Consider the following 16,830-nt stretch of genomic DNA (forward strand, 5'->3'; position numbering starts at 1 on the left):
TTGCCTCGTATTTTCTTTAATTTTCAACACATTTTGATTATTTTTATGTCAGTAGTTATTGTCCAGTTTTGAACTTGTTCAGAGAAAGTTTGCGCTCCACGCATATTTTTTATTGAGTTGAGGGCTAATTGTCGAACACACTTGGATTCACAATCGTTTTCACCATTTCTTTCTGTCGCACGGTATAAGACGAAGATAGAAAGAGATGGTGAATCCGATCACGAATGGCCTCTGCTCTCTTTCTCAATCCCAAGGTTTTGGTGAAGGTGAAACAAGAGTAGTTTATGTACTAGTTTATTAGCGGTTGGGTGCAGTTGTTGTTTTTGGAGAGCAGCAGGCGGTCGGGGTCCAGCTGCAGCGCGGCCAGCAGCGCGTAGATGCGCGCGCGCAGCGCCGCGCCCAGCTCGCGCCGCCGCCCCAGCACCCACATGCGGTCTGCACACAACCACAAGCAAATCAACGCACACAATCTAAAGAGAACATTCCTATTGCTGGAGGTCGTTGATCGGCAGTGGAGTGGTAAGCTACTTGCAGCAAATGGATTTAATTGTTAGGTACACCAAAATCTTTGTAGCTTTGTTTAATATCCACATTAAAAGAATTACAAGTCGTCGTCAACGAGTCAATCAATGAACGTCAATCGATGAACGATACAAGTACACATAAGATTTAATGGTCAGAGTTCAAAGGAGGAACATGTGCTCGCGCTATGGCGGTCGTACCAGAAAGGGCAGAGTAGAAAAACCTGTGTCATAGACAACAATGTTATTGCTAGTGTCAATAATGATATAAAGAGGGCGCTAGACTGTCCAACACGTATTGGGTAGTTCTACGAGTGTTTCAACCGCTATCAGTTTCCTGTCGCTTATACTGAAGAAATGAGTCGGGTAGAATTTCCATTCCGGATTTTATAAAACGATATGGTGTGCATGCGGTAATATTATAACAATTCATTAAAATTTCTTGCTTACGGTCTCTCATTTCTTCAATATATTGTATATGCGACAGAAAACTGAAAGCGGTTGAAACGCTCGTGGCACTACCCTGTTGTTGGATGTATTTTAAAATCATTAACGGTTTATAAAGACGATTTTTTAATACAGTGATTCGTTTGCGAAATATTAAATTTTAAAGTGCAATTTTTTGTTAAAAAATTTTTTTGATATGTATGTAGGTGGTAAGTGTATCAAATTTAAAAGGACAACTATTACCGGATAAATTCGCTTAAAATTACTAAGTAGTAGTTTAAGAGTAAATAGCAACCTAACTTACATTTTTTTTTTATTTATGATTATTGAAGTTATACTATCGTACGTTATGCAATTTGACCGTATATATTTTTGATCGTATGAAAAACGAACTTATGACATTTGATTTTAGATTTTATGCTACGTAACCTATAAAATCTACCTACTTACAAAATTCCGTACGAAATACAAAATCCTTAGAAAACATTTCTTGATTTTTTTTCTTAACGGCTACGAAACCCTATCCTGGGCATGCCCGACACGCTCTTGGGTGGTTTTGATTTATAGTGTAATATTTTATGCTGGTCCCATTTGCCAAAAGTAAAGTGGTAAATTTTCAAGTTGTGTGGATATTTTCTATCAGCTATAGTATCCGGTAACCGTGCCGGGGGCCGGGACTACTGACCGGCGTGCGCGATGGAGACGCTGGTGCAGGACCAGACGACGGCGAAGTTGTCGTAGTCCGTGAACAGCACGCTGTACTGTCCGGCGCCCGGCAGCATCCGGCCGATCAGGTACGGCATCCGGTTGTTCAGCTTGTAGCGGAACGAGGACGAGCCGTTGTGGCTCGGGATGCCCAGCCCGTACGTCGTGGACGGCGTGCCTGTCCTGCAAACATGGGAAACATTCATTTATTACATTCACCCCCTGTTTCACCATCCATTGATTTTTATTTGACGGATGCCGTCTCTGTTTGTTTTGTTCGAATAGACGGAGACGGAATCACATTTTATATCACAAAATTAATCAATGGGTGGTGACAAAAGCTCCTTAGGGTGACGGCGCTAATCCAATGATGGACATGTTAAGCACAGCAGTACCCAGTAATGAACGACAAGGAATCACGAACTTTACCTTCTATTCCGTCGTAAGTAAGTCCTTTTCTTAAAATTTGGGGTTCTTTCACCCTACATAGGTAAATGCCTGTTATTTGGAATATGTAGGTACTAATAGCTACAGAAAAAGCGTCGATAGGGATCATTATAATTCTTTTAGGTACATATATATGTAACAAATAATGTCTCACCCCCTCAACCATCGGCTAGCGATACCCAATGAATACATTGGCACTATCGGTCGCACTCGCACTGTATATCTAGCGGTGATCTAGTGGAGTTGATTTTTTACCCGACTGGGAACAAGGAGGGTTATGTGTTTGACCCGTATGTATAATGTCTATTTCTATGTCCCCTCGTAACTACTTAACGGCTGAACCTATTTTTTATAAACCGTTTTCACAGAAATATCAAAAAACTATGAAATGCGTTAAAATACTCAAAAGAAGAAAACAAGACGTGGACGTAGTGGTCTAGAACTCTGTTAAGTAGCTAACTTGAACTTCAACAGTGGACCCGTTAGGTAGTAAGAATGTTTGAGTTGGTCACGATTTGAATGGGTCCCGACTGTTAAAGTTAAAGTTAGCTACTTAATAGAATACTAGACTACTACGTCCACGTCTTATTTTCTTCTTTTGAGTATTTTTTTACGCTTTTCGGGTTTTTGATTTTTAGGGTTCCGTACCCAAAGTGGCACCAAGTACAAGTACATTCGGCAAAAAAAGCTTGTATTAAAAATTAAATTTTTAACAAAAACTTATTACAAGCATTATAATTATTTGCAGTGTAGGTAATGTAACTATGTTTGCTCGGGTGGAATTTTTCAACTCAAATTTCGATGACAATGCAATATTATTACATGGGAGTTGATCTAATGATAAAGCTAGCGGGGTGACCATAGGAACACTGTGATAAACGACACGACCGCATAGAGTTTGGACTCGTTTGTCGTCTTGACTAACCAGGGGCATCAAGTACAGTCAGCAAAAAAAACTTATATTAGAAGAATTTTAAGAAAAACTTTTACTGAACTGTTTACGGAACCCTTCATGTACGAGTCCGACTCGCACTTGACCAATTTTATTTAAATTTTATTGTTTTATTTCGATGATAGGTACTCACCACCGGTTGACGGTGTTGACGGCGATCAGGTAGAAGCCTCGCTCGTTGAGAGTCACGCGCAGCTCCGTGCAGCTCGCGGAGATCTCCATCAGGTAGAACGAGCGCTCCACCTCGTACCACGTGCCCGTCATCTGGACAAGCCGCCTGGTTAACTCTTTAGTAGTAGTTAGTACAGGGATTGGAAATAGTACAATTATTTTTAGAATAAGCAAACAGGTAAAGGGTATTCTCACTGGCTGTTGCCGTCGTTTATCGCTATCCCGCGGGAACTATGCAATTTTCCGGGATAAAAACTATACTATGTCCTTCCCCGGGAATCAAACTATCTGTATACCGAATTTCTAAACGGGTTGTGCAGCAGTTTAGACTTGTAAAGGGTTTTTTTATATAAAGGTAACAAGGCAAACAGACATTAACTTTCGCATTTCTAATATTCGTTGTTGGGTAGAATGTAGAGAAAAGGTAAGCCGTGTGTAATTGACCGACCAAGTAAATCTTGACCTTCTATGTATCCTAAGGTATTTGCTGTTTTTCAAGATTAAACACTGTAATGAAATTTCTACACAGGGTAGCGGGTCGCTGCAGGTGAGTAATTAAACCAAGGTTTTGGTGCAACAAGATGTTTATTTCTAAGGATACTCACAATTATCCCGCTCCCATCAACCATACAAACACTGTGTATAATTTAAATCCTACTTCCTTATGAAAACTAAGGGTCGTGAATGCAATTGGCCAGTGATTTGAGATAACTTAACTATCTGTATAATCTAAATAAAGGTAACTCCTATACCTCGGCTCCGAAGTTGCCAAACCTGGCTGCAGGCCACTGTGGGCCACTCTAGGACGCCGCCTCGTGCTCGACGTCCCAGCGCCACCGACAGTAAACCACGCTGGGCAGGCCAACCAGCTCCACAGCCGCCAGGGCTCCTTGAAACACTTCTACACGAAGCCACAACAACCACACTTCAGCCCGTGTCTTAGCACCTCCTGTGGACGGATCATGGATTAGAAATAACTCCAGTGGGGTCCCTCAAGGACAGAAGGGACCAGCTCGCTTAGCCTGGTTGACAGACCACCATGAAATTTGGAAATTAGTTAAGCACGCACCGTGGAGGAAATGCAGACTTGCTTAGCGCCGCCTGGGTCACGCTGTCTACTCCACGAAGGCGCAAGACTTTGGACACCACAGCGATCTACAAGCAAAGATCGAGGATTAGAGTTGTCGACCCAAAGGGAAGGCAGGGCTCCAATGGTTTGTCCACATACCACTGAATTCCGGAAGACACTACGTGAGTCGCTCCACGTCACACACACCATATCACTGAAAACAAAAATGTTAAATAAGTAAAGAGAAACGCTGACAGCGTATTCAGACGCCTTTACCAGGTCCATCAAGAGGAACTCACCAAAACAGAAAATAATTCCCACTTAGGAACACAACCACTCTTCAACCATCAATCAAAATGGCTGCTCACCCAAAACGCGGCCTCATGCTCGTAGAGCTGTCACTGTTGCCATGTACGATTTTTTTTTGAAGGACATCACTAGAGTCAAAATCCAAATTTTTACTTTCCAAAACCAACCATTAAGAGAAAATAATTATTTAATCCATATTCCTGTAAACGATCTACACAAACGGAGATTAATTTAAATGTCCTTAAGTCAAATGAAAAAACGCCGAATTATGAGATGAACAGAAAAAACATTGACTCGAAAACTCTTGCTGTCACCTGTCAAAATGACAACCTTACAACACCCCTCCTCCCAGACGAATTTCCCGACAAAAAGGAGAGAAATTCCAGCTGGCCCCCAGCTACCTCCACGTAACCCTGAAAACCCCGCAAGAAACGAAATCAGTTGCACCAAAAATATTTTTTTTTAAAACCCTCCTTTTAAAAAAAAAGTCAGCTAGACCCGCCTAAGCTACCGAGTGGTCAACGTCGGCGGCGCGGCGAGCGAGAGCGACCAGCACGGGCCGCGCGTCCGACGTTCACACACCCTTAAAACAAACAAAAATAATAAACGAAATAGCAATAAAAACGTAACACATGCTGTTACGCAATGCTGGGACTGACCCACCAGGGTCGAGATTAGTCGGCGTCGGCGGCACGGCGAGCGAAGGCGACTGACGCGGGCCGTGCGTCCGACACCCACCTACTCGATTAAAACTTGAAGTAGTAAAGTTTGTAAAAAAAAGGGCATAAATATGCCTGTAAAGAAAATTGTAAAAAAATAAAAATAAAAGAGTTGGTGTTCCAAAGGATCATTCTCTGTTCTGTGGGATAAGATGCGAGTAACGACTATTGTCATCCTACCGACCAGCTCTACATAGAGTCAGCCCCTTTCCGGTACCACTTTCATATCTTTAATATGCCATTTTCCTACAGGTTTGCCATTCCCATCCTCCAACTCATATACTAATTTCGAGAGTTTCCTAACCACACGACATTTTTCATATTTTGGGGCCAACTTGGATGCAAAATACTTAGATGCGTCACTTTGTTTAAAGGATCGTTTCCACACAATATCTCCAATCTCAAACTCCAGATCTCGCCGCCGCTGATTGTAGTATTTAGCATTTATTTGGTGAGCCTTCGTCAACTCCTCCTTAACCTCAGCAAACACCTGTTTAAGCTCGCCCAAATTATTGTAAAGGTCACTACGTGACGAAAAGATAATTTCATTAAGGTCTTCGAAATCTTTGTAAATACTACCATCAGCCACAGCCTCACGTCCATGCACTAAAAAGAAAGGGGTATAACCCGTAGCTAAACTCACAGATGTATTTATTGCAAATTGAATTTTGTGTATATTAACGTCCCAGGTACGATGGTCGGTACCGACAAAACTAGAGACAGCTGTCAAAATCGTCCGATTTTGTCTCTCTACGGGATTAACCTGAGGCGTATAAACAGGTCCAAAATGTACTTGAGGTATTTGATATTTGCGGTATAATGACTGAACCTCGTGGCCGCAAAAGTTAGAAGCATTGTCAGACATAATTGTTTGTGGAATTCCATGGACAAGAAACACATGATCCTCGAGCCGCTGCGCTATCACCTTACCGGTGGCACGGCGTAAAGGAAACAGTAAGCAATACTTTGTGAAATAACACGACACCACAAGCAGGTTAGTATTTTGCATCCTAGACATAGGTAAAGGCCCAACAATATCAATACTGAGACACTGGAATGGACGCGAGCAGACCCTAGCACTACCCATTAACCCCGGTGTCTTAACATTGGGGCATTTATAAGCGTTGCAAACGTCACATTCGGAAATAAACTTTATTGTATCTTGGTACATACCAGGCCAAAAATAACGCAACTTCAACCTCTGGTAGGTTTTGGCTATTCCTAAGTGAGCTGCCGTTGGCTCTGAGTGGTTCCCCATTAGAATAGCATGTCTTAAGTCACTTGGAACAACCTCCTTCCAGTCATAGTCTGATCGCAGTTTACTCTTTGACTTGGTATATCGAAATAGCTTATTGTCAATAATTTGAAAATTTGGACAACTCCTAGCTTTATCACGACAACGCTTATAAATGTCACAATACCACGGATCATTTGTCGCGGGTTCCAAGGTGGATACTGGCACCGCTCTGGAGAGCGCGTCAGGCACCACATTATCGATACCGCGCCTATGTTCTATTGTGAAATTATAAGGTGACAAGCGACAGCCCCACCTCTCCAATCGACCGCTAGGGTTCTTCAAATTCAAAAACCACTTCAAACTGGCATGGTCCGTGAAGATTTTAAACGGCTTGCTTCCCTCTAGGTATGGGCGGAAATGTTCTACCACGAACACCACCGCTAGTGCTTCCTTTCTGTAGCAGAGTAGTTACGCTCGCAGGGTGTTAGTGCGCGACTACAAAAGGCAATCGGATGTTCTTCACCATCGCAAGTCTGCGTTAAGGTACCGCCTATCCCGAAATCGGAAGCGTCGCAGTGAACGGCAAAAGGTTTGTCAAAATCTGGGCAAGCCAGAACCGGGGCACTTGTTAAAGCGGTTTTTAAATCTTCAAAAGCCTTATTAGCCTGAGCGGACCAATCAAAAGGCGGGGCGCCTTTGCGCGTAGACGTGAGAGCGTTTAGTGGTCCCGCAATTGAACTAAAATTTTTAATGAAGCGTCTGTAATAGGAGGCGGTTCCTAGAAAACGCTTCACATCCTTTCTAGAGGCGGGGGTGGGGAAATTTTTGATAGCACTAATTTTATCGGGATCCGTTCTTAACCCATGCCGGTCAACTACATAGCCCAAGTACTTCAATTGACTACGGAAAAAACTTGATTTGGCCAGATTTATTGTAAGATTCGCCTTTTCAAAACGAGCAGCCACGGCACGCAGCAGAGCCAAATGTTCCTCAAAGGTGGCCGACACACAGATTAGATCGTCCAAGTATGACCAGACCTTGCCTTCAAACTCGGGTCCAAACAATCGATCCATCAGACGCTGCTGCGTAGCTGGTGCTGAAGTCAAACCGAAAGCCATTACTTTGTACTGAAATAGACCGCGGCCAGGAATTGTAAATGCAGTCTTTTCTTTCGAAGACGGATGTAACGGAATTTGATGAAAAGCCGACTTTAAGTCTATTGATGTTAAATATTTGGCCTCTTTCAAGCTATCTAATATTTGTGAAATGTACGGTAAGGGGTAAGAGTCGTGTTTGGAAACATCATTAAGTTTGCGACTGTCCAAGCAAAATCGAAGAGAACCGTCAGCTTTAGGTGCTAAAGTGACGGGACTATTCCATGGGCTAGTGCTAGGCTCTACTAGGTCGTCGCGCAACATCTCGTCTAACTGTCGGTTAAGTTCCCTTAACCTTTCGGGTGACATCCTATAAAAACGTTGTTTAATGGGTACGGCATCACCCGTATCAATTGTATGTGCAATGAGATTGGTGCGTCCTAAACCTTTACGCTCCGCAGAAATGTTTTCAAATTTCTGTATAACCTCTAACGCCTGACACTTTTGAATCTCATTAAGAGAATCAAAGTCACTCAAATGAACCTCAGAAACCTCACAATCACTAACGTTCCTCTCGGGAACCGTGCCACATAACGCGAGGACCTCCGGAGCTATACCAAAGGCCCTCCAAAAATTAATACCTAATAACAAGTCCGTCGTCACGCCGGGTATGATATAAAACTTGACAACAACAGTCTTAACGTCAACCGTAACCGGTAGGTATACATAACCAGTGACGGGAGACGACGAGCCGTTTGCTGTTTTTATTACGTCGAGATCGTGTGACCTGTACCTAGTGACGTGATTGGGTAAACTGTGTAAAATGTTATTGTTTATTATAGATATTTCTGAACCCGAGTCAAGCAAGCCACCATGCACAGATCCGTAAATGGAGACGTTTTTAAATGGTCGATGGTCATTACCAGCTATGACGTGAACCAGGGGTTTATCCCTCCTGCCGTGCACAAATTTTTTATGCATTGCAGGCGGGACAAAGTCCCGGCCCACCCCTACTCGTTTTTTGGACCACGTGACGGACCGGCGGTACATCTGGGGCAATCACGCATTGTAACTCCCTTTTCTCCACATCGATAACATAATATGGACTTTGGTGCCCTACAATCCTTCAATACGTGACCATTCATCCGACACTGAACACAGAAGAGCTCGTTGGGGTTATTGATAACCGCATCCACTGTCATATAGGTCTGCCTATTGTGTGACTGACAAGCTAAGTCGGGGCACAACAACCCATTCGACACTGGAGGCGGCTCTTTGAACGCCCCCACTCGATATTTAGCATGTTCCAATAACCTACAGTGTTCCTTCAATTCCGACCACGAATTAATTCGAGTTAGCGCTAATTGTGACGAATAGAATGGCCTTATTCCGTATTTAACAATTGTTAACTGTTCTTCGTCACTAATTGGTTTCCTCAGTCTATTAAAGTAAATTTTCATTATACTTAAATAAATAGTGATATTTTCTTCGGGACCCTGTGTACGTGTACGGATTTCCTGCATTAATCTATAGTCAAAATCGAATGGCAAATATTCTTCTAGAAGGAGCTTTTTTAAGTCACTCCACCCACGAACCTCATTGCACACGCCGCGGTACCAAAAAGAGGCTTCCTCAATAAACAATTCAATAGCCGAAGCAAATAGTTCATCGTTTGAAATATGCCTACTTTGACATAACTCCTCTAAGCGTTCTATGAACGCAACAACACTTGTCTTCCCATTAAACTTCAAATTCAATGTGTGAACACCCTTATTCCTATTACAAGACACATTAACAACCTGACCAACCTGAGTGTGCGTTGACTCATGTTTAGAAGAGGGCTCATCTTCGTCCTGTAAGTCCTGGCTACTCTTGTACAATCTGAACAAATTGTCCACCCTCTGAGTAATCACTGTATGTTTTTTATTTAATTCGGTATACAACTCACAGTCATCTGGGGTTGTTGGTTGCAAACGCCCCAATCTATGAAATAAGTGGTTACTCAGGGCCTGGATTCTGTTCAGGTTCTTCAAGGAAAGTCGCGCGTCAGCAGTCAATTTCGACAATTCGACCAATTTATCAGCTATACACTGGAACTCAACTGATAAGTCACCTAAGAAGGAGTCTATCTCATCAGTAGGTATTTTGTTTGCTAACTCTCGAATTTGTGTCTTTAAGCCAGGGTAAGAATCAACTGGCTGTTCACCACGTATCTTCACTTCATAAATTAACTCATCTTTATGCAGCAGGTGAAAAACAATTGGTTTTTCTTCCATTTTATAAAATAAGTCAACGGGCCACGTGCAAACACGATTACAAAATAATTATCTTATTTTAGTTATAACTACTAAAGACTACCTGTTATTGTACTATGTTTATTTAGTACTAAACAAAACGTAAACAACAATGTTACTTTGTTTTGTAATTATTTAAATGAATGTTAATGTATTTATTTTAGTAAAATATTTTTTATGGCTATGTATTTACTTAATTACACCCTGAACAAATGCATTAATCCACAATGGTAAAATATAAGTTTAACCAGAAACTATCAATGTTGGAATATATTCACTTATTTTGTTTGTGTAACAATTATCAAAATTTACCAAAACTCAACTGTTTACATGTGACTGGTACTTAAAATGTTTGTTTCAATTATTGTTTCAAACTGTTGACAATTTACTTACAATTGTCCTCATTAACACACACTTTTAAAGTATATAATTTGATTGTAGTTGGTTTATTGACTATTGTGATTAATTTTATGATTTATTATAAGTTAAATTTACACTTGGTTTTAACTTGGTTTTCAAACACTACTTAGCAAAATGGATAGTAATTCAGCTAATTCACATTCACATATGAATTGCCAACTGCAATTGTTAAATTGCAAGTAGCAACTGTAATATAAAACAGGTAAAAATAATATGGTCTACACAATAACAAGTAGGTATAATGAGTTCAATGAATTTGACACCTTGTTTTTATTTAAATGTGAAACAAGACAAAATATTCAATATTACCTAATTACCTATATGATCACTGACCAACCTGTGATTTAGCCGCAGATAAAACACAGAGCAAACCTTGCAAACACTGTCAAAAACTGTTCGGGCGCCGATTTGTAATGAAATTTCTACACAGGGTAGCGGGTCGCTGCAGGTGAGTAATTAAACCAAGGTTTTGGTGCAACAAGATGTTTATTTCTAAGGATACTCACAATTATCCCGCTCCCATCAACCATACAAACACTGTGTATAATTTAAATCCTACTTCCTTATGAAAACTAAGGGTCGTGAATGCAATTGGCCAGTGATTTGAGATAACTTAACTATCTGTATAATCTAAATAAAGGTAACTCCTATACCTCGGCTCCGAAGTTGCCAAACCTGGCTGCAGGCCACTGTGGGCCACTCTAGGACGCCGCCTCGTGCTCGACGTCCCAGCGCCACCGACAGTAAACCACGCTGGGCAGGCCAACCAGCTCCACAGCCGCCAGGGCTCCTTGAAACACTTCTACACGAAGCCACAACAACCACACTTCAGCCCGTGTCTTAGCACCTCCTGTGGACGGATCATGGATTAGAAATAACTCCAGTGGGGTCCCTCAAGGACAGAAGGGACCAGCTCGCTTAGCCTGGTTGACAGACCACCATGAAATTTGGAAATTAGTTAAGCACGCACCGTGGAGGAAATGCAGACTTGCTTAGCGCCGCCTGGGTCACGCTGTCTACTCCACGAAGGCGCAAGACTTTGGACACCACAGCGATCTACAAGCAAAGATCGAGGATTAGAGTTGTCGACCCAAAGGGAAGGCAGGGCTCCAATGGTTTGTCCACATACCACTGAATTCCGGAAGACACTACGTGAGTCGCTCCACGTCACACACACCACAATACCTCACTGAAAACAAAAATGTTAAATAAGTAAAGAGAAACGCTGACAGCGTATTCAGACGCCTTTACCAGGTCCATCAAGAGGAACTCACCAAAACAGAAAATAATTCCCACTTAGGAACACAACCACTCTTCAACCATCAATCAAAATGGCTGCTCACCCAAAACGCGGCCTCATGCTCGTAGAGCTGTCACTGTTGCCATGTACGATTTTTTTTTGAAGGACATCACTAGAGTCAAAATCCAAATTTTTACTTTCCAAAACCAACCATTAAGAGAAAATAATTATTTAATCCATATTCCTGTAAACGATCTACACAAACGGAGATTAATTTAAATGTCCTTAAGTCAAATGAAAAAACGCCGAATTATGAGATGAACAGAAAAAACATTGACTCGAAAACTCTTGCTGTCACCTGTCAAAATGACAACCTTACAACACTAAAGTTGCTTAATGGCTAAAAGCATAATTTTGGAAGTGTACGCAAGTATCCAATACATACCTAGAGTGCAACACCAAATGAAGAGCGAAAGCTGTGCCCGGAAATACTCGGACCAGAAGTTGGTTACTTTTTCTACTATTATTATTACTTCTGGTGTACAATATAGAGTCATTGTATTGTATAAATATTGTATTAAAGGTCCCTAATTTATGAATTGTATTAATTGCCGTGACATTTAATGCTAATGACTGTGTTTTTAACTATAATTTTATTGGCATCCGTAATTTTTGGTGCGTTATATGATTGTTTTAATTTAATTGTTCTTAGTACCTGTAAATTTTGCATGCCAGCTTCTGGTGAAATTCGTTCACATATAATAAATGCATACCATCATTTTGTACCACATTTTCCCATCACCCCATCACTAACCCATACGTGATCCATACCATACACATTTTTTTTATGCACCACCCTATGACAGCTTTTGCCCTCCCCTCTCCCATTTACGTCGACCGCTGAAGTTAGTTTGCATATGAATGACTCGCGCGCAGAAGGTCGTGCCGCGCCTGCGCGGTGTGTGTTCTCGTGACCCCCACCCACATCGCGTTTGCAACAGCTCCTACTTTGTTGCTACGAAAACAATGCTACAAACTGAACCTAATTAAAAAGCTAGGTGGCATTTTTATAAATAAGGTTTGTATTAATTTGACATGTACCTATATTAAATATATTGACGCGGATAACTCACGTCTTAAATCGAGTTTAGCTCGACATCATCATCATCATCATCATCAATCAAGTTATCCGGGTCAATATATTTAATATGAGTAAGTCTCACGGTAGTTTCATGTTCAAAATTGACATGTACCTAATAATATGCATGAAATTGCGTTTTTTTTCATCACCGCAGTGTTGGACATGAGATAAATAACTAAAAATTCTTTACTATAATATTTATTACCTCAGGAGATTATGCCACTTGAAAGAATATTATCAATAACAAAAATCTGGTTCGTAGGACCACCACAGATACAACCACAGCTAAGAAGACTGCAGCCGCAAGCGTATAGACCAGAAAGATGTTCTTACATGCAGTCCGGAGTAGGTATGAGTCAACGACCGACAATTGCATGTGGTGCGGTGCAGTAGCCACTGCCGAATATTGTGTCCTGTGTGTGTGTGGAAGATTAATGTCCAGGGAAATCTGAGTGGCCCCGTCGCCCTCTACATTTTTCATTTCGTATTAAGTCTTAAGGCACAGTTCTCAGATGGTCGGATTTTTTGAAGCCATTTGGATAAATTTAACTAAGAGTACATCCCCTACATTTGAATTGGCTGGAAAATACTTACTGAAAAAATCATGACAGTAGTCGTATAACGAATTTAAAAAGAAAACCATCATTATGGGACGGTAGTATACTGCCCTCCTAAGCCAAAAGGCGCTATCTCAAAAAAAAAACACTTGAGCTATTAATACTATTGTGTAGCTTAAAACATTCTGCATCACATGGTGTAAATGACAGAAAAGCGTTTTTTTTTAGATAGCGCCTTTTGGCTTAGGAGGGCATAGCTCAGTACTTAGCCTTAGATAAACCTTAGATTTCTCTATGTAAGTACATCTGTTTTCTGTGCTGTTTATTAATTATTCATTTTTTTGTTTGTTTATATTGTAGGCTTTAAAAGTTAACCATTACCTAATACTCGTTCAAAACTTAATTATTGTAATTCCGTATAAGCATTAGTAGGTACGGAACCCTGCACTACGCATGGTCCAATATGCACTTGGCCGATTTTTGCATGTAGATCACGCATCTACGTAAAAACGAAGGTTTACATCCGTTCCTTTTTGTTGTTAATGTTCAGAAGTTTAATCCGTACTACTATTATAAATGCGAAAGTAACTCTGTCGGTCTGTCTGTTACGCTTTCACGTCGAAACTACTGCACCGATTTTGATGAAATTTGGTATAGAGGTAGCTTGAGCCCCAAGGTATTATTGATATAAAGGATACCTTTTATTCCGGTAGAGGGCGCCACCGCGTGACAACCTAGATCCGTGCAGACGAAGTCGCGGGCATAAGCTAGTTATCATACAATAACACCAGTATTTGTTTACGTCGAAGCAGACTCGGACCATATCGGGCGTCATACGGTGGACTGTTTAGCATTTTATATTATTATTTAAACTTCATCGAATTGTTAGCTTACTGATTACCACCCACCACTGATCCACCTACTTTTAATCCCGTGAACGAAAGTAAAATGTCAGTCTTCACCATCGCAAAACTGATCCAGTACTGTCTTTCCTATAAGAACACACGGAGCCGTGCCCAGGGCAGCCGAAAGTCAGTCATATTCCTTTAAATTGATTAATCTTTGTTGCGCCGGCCCTGGGGTAGAACAAAAGGAGCGGTCGCTCCAGCCGCCTGAAGGCCAGGGGCACCAGTTTCCAGTGCAAAATAACATTTCGATGGCGTCTCTTGAGAGGCGCGGAAGTGGTACAGACAATCTCGCTCCACCTTGATCAAGTGCTAGAGCCGGCGTTGATATTTTCCAATGGGCCCCTATATTCGTTGGTGCCCACGGTCCCCCGCGCTCTAACACGGCTCAGCTGTCGTGTGACCCATGAACCGTAAAGCCGAATTTACTTTATGCAACTAGCAGTAGATACTTTGTGGCGTGCGATCAGTCACTAAAACTTAATGTCTCTTCGGCCACACAATGTAATGCTATAGGTTAAAAACTTAAGACAGGCCCTTGTACCATCAGCTAAATATGTCTACCACCCTAAAGTTGATAATCGCTTGCATGTCACAAAACAATAATGTCAATAGACGTGTCTGTCAACTTGAAAGTTCGACTTTAGCGACATATCGCCACTACTTTGAAAAAATCTCGTATCTAAAATCAATATGTCAACAAAATTGAACCTTGACGTAATGTTCATAAGGTCCACTCAGAAAAATTATCTACTTTGAGATACGAGTTTTTTTAAAGTAGTGACGACATTAATTTGATACTCGTAGGATCTTGTTTAAAAATTGATAGACCACTTATTTGGCTGATGGTAAATCAAATATTTCGAAGAAGGCAATATGGTCAAAAATATCGAACATGCAGTCCAGTAAAGGCCTTAGAGTTCATGTTCAGATATTTTTGATCACCTTGGCCGCTTCGAAATATCTGAAAGAAAAAAAGAAATCACTTATTGCCACAAAAATAAAAACAAGCTTAACAACAACACTCACCAACAATCGTACCAATCTGATGGCGACTGCACGTATTGTAGTAATTTATTTATGTACAAGACGAGTATGGAACTTGTTACATACACGAGGGGCTTGTTTTTTTCCCTATTATACTATATTTATAGTCTAGTATATACTTACCTAGGATAAAATAAGTTGCATTATTTAAATTCGGCTTTTAACCGGGTAATTTGTTTACATATTAATTTATTTTACTTACCCTTTGGATATCAAAGTTCGGCAGCTGCGGGTAGACGGGGCACACACCGAGCCGGGTCCCCGCGACGCCCAATATCAAGCTGAACACTACCAGGTACATTTTACACGAACGCACTCTAAAGTCACCCATTACACTTGCACTAAATTATCTACCGATTTAGGAACTAATGCGGCCGCAACGCAAATTTATTCCTCAAAAAAACGTACAATCCCAGTTTTAAATATGCAAGATTAACACTTAAAAGTAACCGAAAGGCTCTCTAGATCCACTAGCTTGCTGACTTTTGGATGAAAACTTATTACGAACTAAGTAAAGCTAATATTTATGGATTTACAGGCGTCGGGCGGAGGATATTTGGTAAACGGGCGGCATGTTTGTATAACAACCTCTCGCGCGCACTGGCAGCGCACACTTCGCGTACGATATTCAAATCCAACCAATTAAAACACGATGACGTTCGATGCGTACTTATAAAGAATTAATTTATCAAGTTTGTCCGTGTACAACACAGGTCAAGATGTGTTACCGTCGTCATTGGTTGTATGATATATGAAAACACTCGCGTGCCAAACCCGACACAGTACAGGGGGGCACTAAGAAATTAGAAAATCGAAGTTAGTATCGTACCGTCCCTCTTACTCTCGTGTTAAATATTATAAGCGTCAGTGAGACGGCATAAGAAGTTCGAATTTTACAGTTCGTAGTGCAGGACCAGGTTAATTGGCAATTCGACCAATTCCTGTAAGGCAATTAGGGGTCTAAGTTGAGCGGATTTAGGGCCTGTTTCACCACCTGTCGACTAACTGTAAGATATCAGTGATGCCGTCTCTGTTTGTTTTGGCCGAATAAACAAAGATGGCATTACTTTTATCTGACACTTAAAGTTAGTCAACAGGTGGTGAAACAGGCCCTTAGAGTTATTTCATTTTTTCGTTTTGTAAGGTTCTGTACAACGCCGGCTGTAACCCTTGATCAAGGTAAAGCCACAGAATAAGTAATAGTAGTAAAGCGAGATTGTCTACACCGCTTCCGCGCCTCTCAAAAGGCGCCATCAAAGTTTTACTCTGCACTGGAAACTGGAAAAACTGTTGTCACTATTTTATAAGATTTTTGAAAACAATACTAATAATTATAAATATTATTTGCAGGAATATTTATATTATACACATTATTTTTTTGCGTTTATACACGAAGTCAAAGACACAAGCGGAACATTTAGAAAAATGCTGGTTAAGTTGGTTCGTATGCAATGCGCACTGTACTCTGCAGTATGCTCTTGCTCTACAAAGGCGCCGTCTATAACACCGTAATATTAATGGCACTCCTTAATATTAATGTACCATCTTTACGTAA

The 16,830-nt window shown here is 41.1% G+C and overlaps 1 protein-coding gene and 2 long non-coding RNA genes across 4 annotated transcripts; all 3 read right to left on the reverse strand.

The window, feature by feature from the left end:
• Positions 1-280: 280 nt before the first annotated feature.
• Positions 281-15,980, reverse strand: GLaz (Glial Lazarillo). Its single transcript, XM_074088334.1, has 4 exons — positions 15,478-15,980; positions 3,206-3,336; positions 1,654-1,856; positions 281-435 (listed from the first exon to the last, which is right to left on the reverse strand). Exons 1-4 carry the CDS (start codon positions 15,604-15,606, stop codon positions 290-292), a joined length of 609 nt encoding a protein of 202 aa, XP_073944435.1. The 5' UTR covers positions 15,607-15,980; the 3' UTR covers positions 281-289.
• On the reverse strand, positions 3,706-4,523 carry LOC141428365 (uncharacterized). Its single transcript, XR_012451423.1, has 3 exons — positions 4,472-4,523; positions 4,313-4,398; positions 3,706-4,192 (listed from the first exon to the last, which is right to left on the reverse strand). It is a non-coding gene; the product is annotated as an uncharacterized lncRNA (long non-coding RNA).
• LOC141428364 (uncharacterized) lies at positions 7,029-12,007 on the reverse strand. 2 transcript variants are annotated; one of them, XR_012451422.1, is made up of 4 exons: positions 11,660-12,007; positions 11,515-11,574; positions 11,356-11,441; positions 7,029-11,235 (listed from the first exon to the last, which is right to left on the reverse strand). It is a non-coding gene; the product is annotated as an uncharacterized lncRNA (long non-coding RNA). The 2 variants fall into 2 exon arrangements; XR_012451421.1 differs by having other exon boundaries at positions 11,515-12,007.
• Positions 15,981-16,830: the final 850 nt, after the last annotated feature.

This window comes from Choristoneura fumiferana, chromosome 5 (genome assembly GCF_025370935.1).
Source record: "Choristoneura fumiferana chromosome 5, NRCan_CFum_1, whole genome shotgun sequence".
Classification (NCBI taxonomy): Eukaryota; Metazoa; Arthropoda; class Insecta; order Lepidoptera; family Tortricidae; genus Choristoneura; species Choristoneura fumiferana.

Coding starts and splice junctions, on each gene's coding strand:
- GLaz (XM_074088334.1), bottom strand. CDS start 15,606: ATGGGTGACTTTAGAGTGCGTTCGTGTAAAATGTACCTGGTAGTGTTC. Junction 1,857..3,205: donor GTCAACACCGTCAACCGGTG/GTGAGTACCTAT, acceptor CCATGTTTGCAG/GACAGGCACGCCGTCCACGA. Junction 436..1,653: donor CGTCTCCATCGCGCACGCCG/GTCAGTAGTCCC, acceptor GGTTGTGTGCAG/ACCGCATGTGGGTGCTGGGG.